General features: G+C 29.5%; 1 protein-coding gene across 3 annotated transcripts in view; it reads right to left on the bottom strand.

The window, feature by feature from the left end:
- Positions 1-5,496, bottom strand: part of LOC107439186 (uncharacterized) — a 62,052-nt gene extending 56,556 nt beyond the window's left edge. Inside the window, exons 1-2 of one of the 3 annotated variants that reach the window (XM_016051691.3) lie at positions 5,228-5,496; positions 1,149-1,367 (exon numbers count right to left, since the gene is read on the bottom strand). In XM_016051691.3, the coding sequence (XP_015907177.1) occupies positions 1,149-1,367; positions 5,228-5,229 (221 nt within the window). In that variant the 5' untranslated portion in view covers positions 5,230-5,496. Of the gene's footprint in view, positions 1-1,148; positions 1,368-5,166 lie in introns of all 3 variants that reach the window. The other 2 variants (XM_016051692.3, XM_016051693.3) reach the window with 2 other exon arrangements.
- Between the last annotated feature and the right edge of the window lie 6,723 nt (positions 5,497-12,219).

Below are 12,219 nucleotides of genomic sequence, written 5' to 3'. Positions count from 1 at the left end.
AGCAAAACCGGTTTTCCCATGTTAACTGATAGGGGAACTGTGTGTAGGGGAGAAACATTCTCCCAATTTTGCCCATTTCCTTAACCGCCAGTGGGTTAAATTATCCCAGATTTTAAGTTACCCTTTTTAAGAAAATTCCACTTTATAAGATTTTCTAACAGATCAAAATAATTTTTCTCTACAAAGTTCGAACAATTTTTTTCCTGGGTTTTCTTTTTCTTCTTTCTTATTTCGACTTACTTTCCATTCTACCTTATTGTCCTTTGTCTGTGAGAGGATATTTCCTTCTTGAGTCAAAATCAGAAGAGTGGGGAAGAATCATAAAGGTCCAGGGACAATCTTAGATTTTGTCCCTGGGCCCGAAAAAGATAAAATAATTATGCCATGCTTTGGAGCAGAGTTAAATAAGATGAAAAACTTTCTGCAAATACAAAATCTCAATTAAAAAAATTTCTATGTGCTTTAATTAACTCTTAAAACAAGTTTTAATCCTTATGTAGACACTTCATTTTGGCAAAATTCGTTTGAAAATCAGCAATTTTTTTAAAAATGTTTAATTTTTACAGAACTCTATACTTATCCATAGCACAGGGATAAGTTTGGTAAAAAACCAAAGAAGGCTTAAAATAGAAATACAATATAAAATAGAATAAATTAAAATAAAATAGAAAAATTGAAATAGAAATTTCCTTGTCATTTCCATCTTTGAATTGCTTTATTTTCTGTTATGGGGCCTTGGGGAACTGTCGGTTTTTGGTTTTACCATCAACAGCACAAAGGCTCCAGCATGTTGACAAAATGGTGTGTCTTCTGATGAAGTGCCATTTTTGATAACATGCGTATCTTTAGATTTCGTTTTGCTTGTATTTAAATTCTCATACTTTTATTTATACTGTTTAATTAAGACAATTTTGATTTTAGCTGCTTTTTAAGTACTTTTACATTTCAATTTATTGTTTTTAAATTAAATTTTGCTCTTTGTTTTTGTTTAATTCTATTTTCATACTTTGATTGGATTCATCGCATGTGTCATACTCTTTGGTAAGTTGTTTATCAAGGAAGAAAAGGGGCTGTCTTCCTCCTTTCTACACTTGTTTCATGAACTAGATTTACAATTTTGCTTTTTATAAAATTAAATAATAACTCACCCATGATTAGAGAGAAACTTAAATTTTTCTGGAAGGCACAAGTTTTCTGCATTCAATAGTCTTCGAAAGTTAGAGCAGCTTAAAGATAAATCACTACATATTATAGAGCCCACAATAGCACCATCATCATAGCAGTTTGATTTATCAACAAAACCATCATTTCGCAATTTAATACCAAGAATAACTTGAGAGTTTGAACAACCATTCATAGTTATAAGCCTGTTATGAATAGAAAAAAAAGATTTTTTTAAAAAACATATCTATTGATTTCAAAAGACTGAGAAAATTTAAATAGTTGATACAGTAGAATGCATAATAATGAAGATAGATTTCAAAGTGAAGATATAAACTATTAAACAAAAGTTGGAGTAACCTAAACACAATGACAAAGAAATTTATTTTAAATTCTATGTTAAGTAGTATTGTCGATATTAGTTTAAGTATCAAATTATATTAAACATCAAACTTACTATGTTTGGATTCTTTTGTAAATAATAATTGATAAATTGAACACACCAACTTAGATGTTTTCATCTTTGATACGCAATCAAAAGGTATAGCTTATAATCATGTCTAATATGTGATGTATTTGGTGCAAGTATAATAAAAAAAAAGAAAAAAATTCAGCCAATTAGCCACAATGTCTTCAAATATGTTTAAATGACAAGTGATACTTTTTAACACACAAAAGTAAAAAGCATATTTGCATATTGATCAAAAAAATTTTAAGTCTATGAAAGTTTAGAAAAGAGAAATCGTATGTAAATTTGTGTTACCTTGTTAACACATAAGTAAATTATAAGAAATAAAAAGAATTATTATATCAATAATTAATATTAATTATTAAAAAATATGCTAATAAAGTTTACAGCCTTCTTAAAAAGCTATTCTGTGGCTAAAAATACTTAGATATAAATATATTACTTAGGTCCTTTAATTTTGTAATCATGAACTATTTCCATTTGGAAAAATAAATTTCATTAGATAAAAGAGTAGTTCTTAACCCACTGGCGGTTAAGGAAATGGGCAAAATTGGGAGAATGTTTCTCCCCTACACATAGTCCCCCTATCAGTTAACATGGGAAAACCGGTTTTGCTATGCAGAGAAGACTGCATGTTAAAATGCGACTTTTTACGTGCAGAACCGTCAGTGGGTTAAGCTTCAAAAAATTTTAGAATTATATATTACATATATGTATACAGTGAAACCTCCTGTTAAGGACACTCCTACAAAATGGATGCCCCTCAATACCGACATATTTTTAATTCCCTGGGAATGAATAAACCATTATATACATTCTCTGCAAAGCGGACAGTCAATTTTGCTCTGAACTGTTATTTTCTATCTCTTTAAATCGGGCACTACTTTTTTCAAATTTGAAAGAAAAAAAACATCCTATTTTTGCTTTAAATTGCAAGAAAAAATGCATTTCACCATTTTTAAAGCAAGTAAATTTTTTGCCTTATCTATCTATAGCTGAAAATATTGTTGAATTATTTCACTACAAAAGAATCAATCTTTCTCCAGTCCCCTCACCTTATCTTTGCAAAGAAAGGAGAGGAAATGATACTGCTCTTGTGAAATAATTCAGACAGCTGCATCTTTTGATCTTTTCATCTGGATGACATAGGTTATGAGATCCCTCAAGTTAAAATGAGGTCTTAATTGTCTCAATGCTTCTTCCGTGCTGAAAACTTCTTTCATTTTCTTATCAATTTGAAGACTGTATTTAACACAGCTGGGGTAAAAAAAAAATTTTTAAAAAAAGAGAAAAGAAGTATAATCATTAACCTGTTCATATAAATGAAACATTTATTCAGACACTTGATAGATGATCAATTGTGAATAAACAACTCCATAGGTCCGCATGACTTAGAGGTATGCATTGCTTTTTTTTCCCTGTGAATCATGGGAGGTTTACTTTCAAATAGGTATTAACCACGTTTCCTATTAAGTGATAGGTAGGTGTTAGGAGATGTAAACCTAATAATTGAAACCAACTGAGGACCAAAAGTTCCTATTCGGTATCATATGTCTAACTTGGATATCTGTGCTATAATAGGAAAATTATATTCTTTTATCTTTAGCTACATCTAGAATTATGCATTTATATCAAGCTTTTTAATATATTCTATTTATCAAAAAAATATTTTGAACAGTTTAAAGAAATATTCCTGTTAATAGTTCTGGTAGATTATTTAATTATTTGTATATCTTTGAAAATATTATAAAAACAATATACGGTGTTAAACTTAAACTTTGTTATTAGGGCACCCTTTCTGTAAATGGAAAACTCTCATAAATTGATAATTTTTCAGTTTCAAGAATGTCCGCTTAACCGAGGTTTCACTGTATATATTGCATATTTATATATATATACCCAAATAATAAGCGCGTAGCTAAAAACAAAATTATCTTTGAATTTCTAGAATAGTCACTGAGTCATTGCTAAATAAAAAATTAGAAAACTAAGAAAAAGTTTTATTGAACTTAAAAAAGTTTATTTTGAATTTAAAATTTTATAAAAAATTATGAGTGTAAAAATACCAAATATAACGTTTTGAAACAATTTGAATAGTATTGCACTGGTGATCAGTCATGTTTCTTCTTACCGTAGCAGTCATTTTTCTCCCTAATCATTCAAGTGAATTCATTTTATATTAGCCAGCATAAGCAAATTATAGCATCTCAACTAAAAATAGTTTGATACATACCAGACATGTATTTAAAAATAAACGCAAATGTGGAATGATGAAAAAGAATCTAGTTAAAAAATAAAAAAAATAGGGTTAGTAAACATAGAATACTGGATGTGATAAGTACCACTATTAACGAAGTAGACAGTTTAATTTAATCTATGTTATATAATTATTTATTCTAGCTTGGTTACTTTTAAACATTATTTTTAGTAAAATAAGATGCTTGAGAGCCATTTTATGATCTTTATTTTACTACAATTGGTCAAGAACATTTCTCAGCAAAAATAGAATTACAAAAATAAATATGACAGAAACATGTTTGAAATAACTCTTTAAATAAATTGAATTTTTCATTGTTGATCAAGTCATGTATTTGTTTGCTGGACTTAAAACTTTCGACATTTCTTGTTTCTTGATCAAGCTATCACTGTTAGTATAAGTTTTAATTAAAAGAGATTCATCCTTCTTAATTTATTAAAAATTTCAAGCAGATTTTCAATTTAAAGTAAATAACTTTCTTTAAAAAATAAAAAAAATTTTAAGTCAAAAAAGATCTTTACTTCAATTTTATCTAAAAAGGATTAATGTTTACAGTTTAATTGCAGCTATTCAAGTGAGAAATTTCTCCTCTCACTATGGTTGGCATTTTCTTGCAGAATTTATCTCCTCACATAGTGAATGACAGGTAACAACAAGGTATTTGCTACACTTGAAATTTTCAAATTCATGACAAATTCCAAGAATTTTTCATGCCTTAACGAAGTTACTACTTCATCTGACAAAAACACAGCAATAAATTTAAAAAAGCATTATAATAACATTAAAATTGAAATGATAGGTGTAACCAAAATCACAGCGAAATTGTAGCAGGAAATTGAGCTAAAAGATGAGTAGAAATGTCACTAATACTGTAAAAATAATTGAAAACATTAAATACATACAATACTTTGTATTCATATTGTTAAGTCAAATTTTTCTTTTAAGCAAATATTGAAAGAAATGTAAAAATATGACAAACATACAATTCAAACAGTAGAATCTACTTTTACAATGTTGTTATTTTTAATTTATTTGCAGGACAATGAGAAGTCAGAATTATTATAAAAGATGAAAGGAAATCTCTTTATTTTGATACTTCATCTTTTACGAACATAAAGTATCAATATAAAAGCGCAGAACTATAAGGTCCTTAAAAGTTTCCACGTTAGACTAATTTATATAAAAAGAGAAGTGAAATGCATGTCTTTTTTTATGTGGGTCCTTATGACATGAAGCATACAATTAAAAAAATCTAAAAATGTCCTTCAGCAACACTTACAAAAACAGAACACACAACACAGTTTCCTATAATAGTCACAGAAAATAGAAATAAAGATTACATTTAATCATCTCACTTAATGTCTTGTCATTTCACCTGAGGCAAAACAATATTAATAGGATTTGCCGGCTACATTAAATTATAAAAACAAATATATTTAAATCAAAACAAACTAAGGTAAACAGTCTTACACTTTAATATAACAGTCACACGCAAATTTTTTTTTGTAAATTTAAACAATAACAATTGCTGAATTTCAAATAAAGCGGAATCACCGGGATTCGTGAATAAAACAAACATGTATAAACAGAGAAAAATTGCGTCATAGTCACATTCCAACATGTTGTAAAGTGGCTTGAAGCTTAGATGGTATTTAAATGGATTACTTTATATAATGGGAAAGGTCACATGATATTGAAAAATCAGTTAATAATGGTGTGTACATAATATGTATAAATAACTAGGTATTTTATCAATATCAGATATTTTTTTAAAAAACATTATATTGTTACATTACAATGCAACGTAACTAAGCGAGTTTTGAAAAAAAATCAGTAATAAATATAAATTATTTCAGTAATAAATATAAGTTCGTAAAAAATTTTGAAATTCAAATTTCAAACCATCATCCATTAATGACAATCGAAATGGGCTGCAGATGGCGTAGAGTAGAACTATGGCAATACTTCGCATGTTTTCCCGATCAGCGTGTGGAGAGTCATAGGAGAAGGAATTACGATAGTTTCTGTCTTGATTTTCAAATACATTTAAAACTTTTAAGATAGGAAACTATATGGAACTGAAAACTGCATGAAGCATAGCTTTAAGAAAAAGCGCAATGAAAATTTTAAAAACGTTTTTAACATTTAAATACGAAAAGTATTAAGAAAAGGAAAAATATTGTTGTACATTCCTATGCAACTGAAAAGTGGAGGAGAGGGAAGGGAGAAAAGCCAATAAAGGCAGGGAACCGGTTTTCTCCCCAGATAGCGTATTCTAGAACTGCGATCGCCTATATTGAACTGAAAACTACATTAAACATAGTTCCAGGAGAAAGCGACGAGGATATTTAAAAAAAAGATATTTGTGACAATTAGATACGAAAAATATCAAGAAAGGGGAAAAATACGAGGAGGAGAGGGAACGGTTACGCCATGAAACCGGTCTTCTCCCCAGATGGCGTATTCGAGCGTTGCAATTGCGAATATATATAATATAAACTATAAATGGCCATTCGTCCAAATTAGAATAGTTAGAAAAATTAAATTCTTTTATCATCAACTTCTTTCTTTTATCAATTTTCAAACTCTAAATAATAAAATTCCTTTAAACACGTGATCATTGCTCAAATATTGGACTTTTTTGTTTTTCAGAAAACACAAAAGAACAAATAAATTCATAAATGTTTTTATTAGTATGCAACATGATATTAACGCTCGCATTCGCCCTCTGGGGAGAAGATCGGATCGATGTCTTGATCCTCCCCTTCCCTCTCCTCCTTTTCTAAGTTGCATAGGAATGTACTACGATATTTTCCCATTGCTTAATTTTTTCATATTTAAGTAGCAAAAAAAAATTTTTTTTTGAAAATTTCCACGACGATTTTCTTAATAATTATGTTAAATGTAGTTTTTAGTTCCATATAGTTTCCTAACTTAAAATTTTTTAATCTATTTGAAAATAAATACAGAAACTCACGTACTTCCCTCTCCTATGACTCTCCACAAGCTTATGGTGGAACGATGCGAAGAGTGTTGTCTTAAGTTGAGAATTCTACTCTATGCCACCTATAGCCCATTTCGATCGCCAATACAACTGGAATGCGAAGGAAAGGGAAAGAGGAAAGATCTTTACCCCGGGTGACGTATTCGAGGGCTGTGATCGCGAATAGTTAAGCCTCTGGCTTGAACATATCTTTCAAACAATGAAATAAATTCCAAATAAATATCGCAGTGCAAAAAATCATAAAAAAATTCATGAAGTGTTCAATCTTATAATAGAGTTTAAATGCTCTGGACTTTGCGTGAATGGATGGTTGACCCTGTAAAGCTAAGTGCAGATAGAAAATAACAGGTGGTCAAAACATGACGTCAGGCTTCCGGGTTACTATTTCTGACTAAATTGCACACATACGCTTGAAAAAACGCGACATCCAATATTATTATACTTGTAGTGTTTTCATTATAACGCGTTCCTTCAATTTAACTTTCAATGAAAGAAACAACAATTGAGTTTAGAAGACTCCACAAACTTGGTATGATGCTACCCAGAATTTAATAAACGGCTCTATTTTACACAAATATATATAATAAGGGATAAGTCTCAAAAAAGGGCAAACCTTCCACTTTATTTATGCTGTGATATTAATTTTGCTAAATTTGTTTTAGGGTCATGACACGTTGTGGAGTTTATTAATTACAGAAAACTCTTATGAATGGTAAAACAACGCGTAAATTTAAATACCAATCAATTTAATAAAACTTTCTAGAATAATAAGCCTGCTCACATAATATCTCTTAAGCATAACATAAGTGGAATAATACTCCAGAAGTTTTCTTAACTTCTTCCGGTTTCAGGAAACTGCGTTTTGCGGTTGTTCTGCGATTGTTTGCTTGCAGTCCATTGGATTCAATAAGATTCTTTTCTTTTACAAAAATTATCTATAAATATTTAATATACAATGGATATCATAAATTAAGGAAAAATTTCAAACAGAGTGATAACTCTCCCAAAATTAAGCAAATTCCGATGAAATATGAATATGAATTGCTAAGTAAAAACTGCAATATGTAAACTATTATATAGTAACTATAGTAAACTATGTAACTTCCATTGCAGTGCCGATAGCTGCACTACAGTAAAATTTTCTTCAAATTAATAAAATAATAAAAAATAATTATTATAATGTAATAATTATTTTTTATTGGAATTATTATTTTTATTATAATAATATTTTTTATTATAATAATATATTTTTCTATTATAATAATAATAATTTAAACCAGCAAACAGAAAAGAAGAGTTTTTATATTTTTTTCATTTAAATTGTGTCAAGTATTAAGATATGTATTACTTATACAGAATTGCATATAATTCGATTTGTATATAATTCGATTTAATAAAAAGGAATTTTAATTAATAATAAAACTAAACAAAAGATACATTTTAGTAAAACATCAAACTGCATGTTTAGATTATAATAAATAAAATTACTACACTTATTCCTTGGAATTTATTTTAAGCATTGCAGTACAAAGTAATACAAGTAAAAAACAAAAATCTTATGACCTGATTCAATGGAAAAAGTAATTAAATAAATAAATAAACACAAAACAACAAACATTTTTGAGTCCAAAATACTATATATTATTTAAAAGCTATTGAAAAGCTGCGTCTTAGTTTCAGCTATACGTTTACCGGTCGGACAGAACTCGTGACGTCACAAGTAAACATAAGCTAGTTCTTCGGCTTCTCCCCTTCCAGTTGGCCATGACCTCACCGTGCAGTATTGCTATTTCGCTAACCTTTCTAATGCGTATAAATCCCGTTATAACATTCGATTTATACTCTTGCTGTCTTTCGTAAAATTTTGCTATCTGTTTTTCAAACTAAAAAAAGTTTTTAATCCGTTCTTTGTATTTACTAGGAAACCCACATATTTAGTTAAATAAATAAATAAATTCCACCACCTCGTAAAAATGGATATATCCGAGTGTAGAATGTTTAAATCACTTTAAAATAAACATTTAAAACCATCATTCATGTCCTTTTAACCCTTCTTACTATTGAGAAATTATGTAAGCATAGAAAATAATTAACAATCACCTAACTCCAATCAACATTTAAATAAACTCTCTTTTTAAATAAACTGTATAAGTATAAACAGATTATTACCCTTCTATTTAGTAAGAGGCAAAGACATTTAAAGGATAAAATTATCAAATAAATTTTAACAAGATTGATAGCTTTGAAGATCGTTTTGGTAATTTTATCATGATACTTAAGAGAATGGCATAAAAATCCTTTATTTTAAATACGATACTTTTGAGATTTTAATTTGTTACTAAATGTACTGTTATAAGAAAGATAATTTTGAAAAGTAAAATGTCCAGTAAACCGTAAAAACAGCGAACGATAAAGTTTAGATATGAATAGTTTAAAAACCATATATTTTGATTTAATTCTTAGAATTATGGATTGTTTCCCCAGAACTGTCTTTAACATATGGTGATTTTGAAAGAATCTTTTATTCTCCGTGTGCTGTTCACATTCAACTTTTTTCAAATTTCTCATTCTGACTGGTCACTAGGCCAACATGTGTGCAAAACTCATAAAATGGATAATCCAGGGTATTATTTTACTTACTAACAAATGCTTGAGAACTTTGTCAAACATTATAATAGAAATAGGTAACAATTCCTTAAATTAAACAGCAATATATAGACGGGTTATAATATTTTTTGGATAACTGCTCTGTGAGGAAATCAATCAAGAGGCAGGGATCAAAAGCAAATAAATATATCTGAAACTTGATGTTTATCAAGAACCTTTGGTATATTTAGCCTCTTAAAAAATAAAAATAACATTTAATGAAAGATTGTAATCAGAAGAAAGATTTTTTAATCATCTGAGCAAAATATTACAAAAAACAAAACGAGGGAAAAGAGTAGAAAAGGAAAACTTTTTTCTTTTGATTTCTTTGTTACAAGCATAGAGCTGTAATAGTTCACCTGTATGCTATCTTTTGTAAGAAGCATATACAAATAATTTTAAATAAAACTTAACAAAACAGTAAAAGAATTGAATTTAAAGAAATAAATGAGTACAAAAGTATAATCATTCCTGAATGGTCAAAATAATTCTTAAAAAATTTATTATTTCTAAATTTCTAGTAATTAATAAGCACAAGCACAGCAAAAAAAATTATATATATATATATATATATATATATATATATATATATATATATATATATATATATATATATATATACACTCTAAAACAAAAAAATCGACGTACCAAGAAGGAGTTGTCCGATTGAAACGAAAATTGGTGCAGAGGAAGACAATGTACAGAATAATAAATGATTAAAATTTCAGAACAATTGAATAATTTATTGCACAGTTACAGTAACAAGTTCAATAAGGTGTTGACCCACCTCTAGCCTGGATACAAGCTGCCACACGGCGTGGCATAGACCGATAAAGCTCCCGGATGGTCTCTTGCGGTAGTTCCTGCCAAATTCGATCCAGTTGTCGAACGAGGTCATCAACATTCCGTGTCAGATGCAATCGCCTTCCCATTATATCCTGGACATGCTCGATGGGAGAGAGATCTGGTGATCTGGCAGGCCAAGGAAGAGTTTGACAAGCTTGCAGACAGTTCATAGCAACACGTGCCGTATGTGGTCTGGCATTGTCCTGCTGAAAAACCAGCCCAGGGCGCTGCAAAAGGAACGGTAGCAAAACAGGTCTGAGGATGTCGTCGACGTACCGCTGTGCAGTAAGTGTACCTCCAATGACGACCAAAGGGGTCCGGCTGTCAAAGGAAATGGCACCCCAGACCATAATACCTTGTTGAGGGCCGGTGTGGCTTGCAATAGTGAAGGCAGGATCCCCCCTCTGCGCTGTGCGTTTCCAAACACGTCTTCGATGATCGTCAGGACACAGTTGGAAGCGGGATTCGTCGCTAAAGACTATACGTCTCCAGTCGGCATCATTCCAGCCATATCTGTTCAAAACATTCATGCATACGAAATTTCAAAGCAATCGGATGATTGCTTCTTGGTGCGTCGATTTTTTTGTTATAGAGTGTATATATATATATATATATATATATATATATATATATAGGTCGCTAGTCAACTAGATGAAAATTAATATTCTGCATTCCATCATACTTAGTTTCGAATACGACATTTTTTTCATTTCTCCTGAAAGTGCGACATTTTTGTCCTTTGCCTTTATTCAATTTATTTTTCTTACAATGATGTTTCCATTTTTCTAAAATCTAACAAACCCTTCCAATTATACGTAATAAAAGCAATTAATTTATTATTTCATTATTATTATGACAAACAGCTGAATTTGAATGAGTAAAATGTCACATCTGTATCTAGTTCTTAACCTATTACACTGTAAAAAATTCCGTTAAAAAGTACCGGAACTCAACAATCCATTTTTACTGGATCATGTTACGGTACAAAAAAACTGACATACCTTTTTTATTAGTATAATAATTACCATAAAATCACTGAATCACTGGAATTAAATAAATATTACTGTCAAAGTTACCGTATTATACTTTACGGTAAAAATGGATTTTACGGAAGATGTATCTTATTTGCCGGAACTTTATACCGTAACTTGATCCGGATGCTTTTACAGTGTAGCCAGATATTCAAATAAGTGTTTTTGTAGCTATATATTATGGTTAGCAGAAATATGTAACGTATTTTCCCTTCGTTTTTATATTTTCACAATTCATCAGAAAAATTTGGTCCCATAGTTTATCTGCTATTACTGTCCCTTAGTATAAATACTAATAAGCAGCAATATAATAAGGCACGACGCCCCCAAAAAGTCACATATTAGAACCAAATTGGACTGAATTATTGGTATGACTCATTATTCCTCATATACAAACTTTTTAGATCATAGGTTAAGGAATTTTGCTTCCAAATCATCATCATCATATATATATATACCATAATAAACTTAATAAATCTTAAATTCTTCCTTTTTTTTAAAATTTTCACTTTTCCTTAATTCTTAATTGTCTAACATCTATCATAAATATATATTTAGTATTTACCATAAGCATACGTGGTAAACACCGTAAATCAATAAATTGATAATAGAAGAGGATAATAGAAGGACAAATTAAATAAAGACAATCAATTCAGAATACTGATCAGATGAATATGAGTTTGAATTACGAAAGAATAACTAACTCTCAAAGACTGGCAGGCAGGGTTGCAAAAATGCTATAACAGTAGATTAGGAATAAATAGAACAGTAAAAATAATAATGAGCCAAGATATCAACGTTCTCA

This window comes from Parasteatoda tepidariorum, chromosome 11 (assembly GCF_982258835.1).
Source record: "Parasteatoda tepidariorum strain Cologne lab strain chromosome 11, Ptep-v5.0, whole genome shotgun sequence".
NCBI classification, from domain to species: Eukaryota; Metazoa; Arthropoda; class Arachnida; order Araneae; family Theridiidae; genus Parasteatoda; species Parasteatoda tepidariorum.
This window is presented reverse-complemented; position numbering and strand designations above follow the sequence as displayed.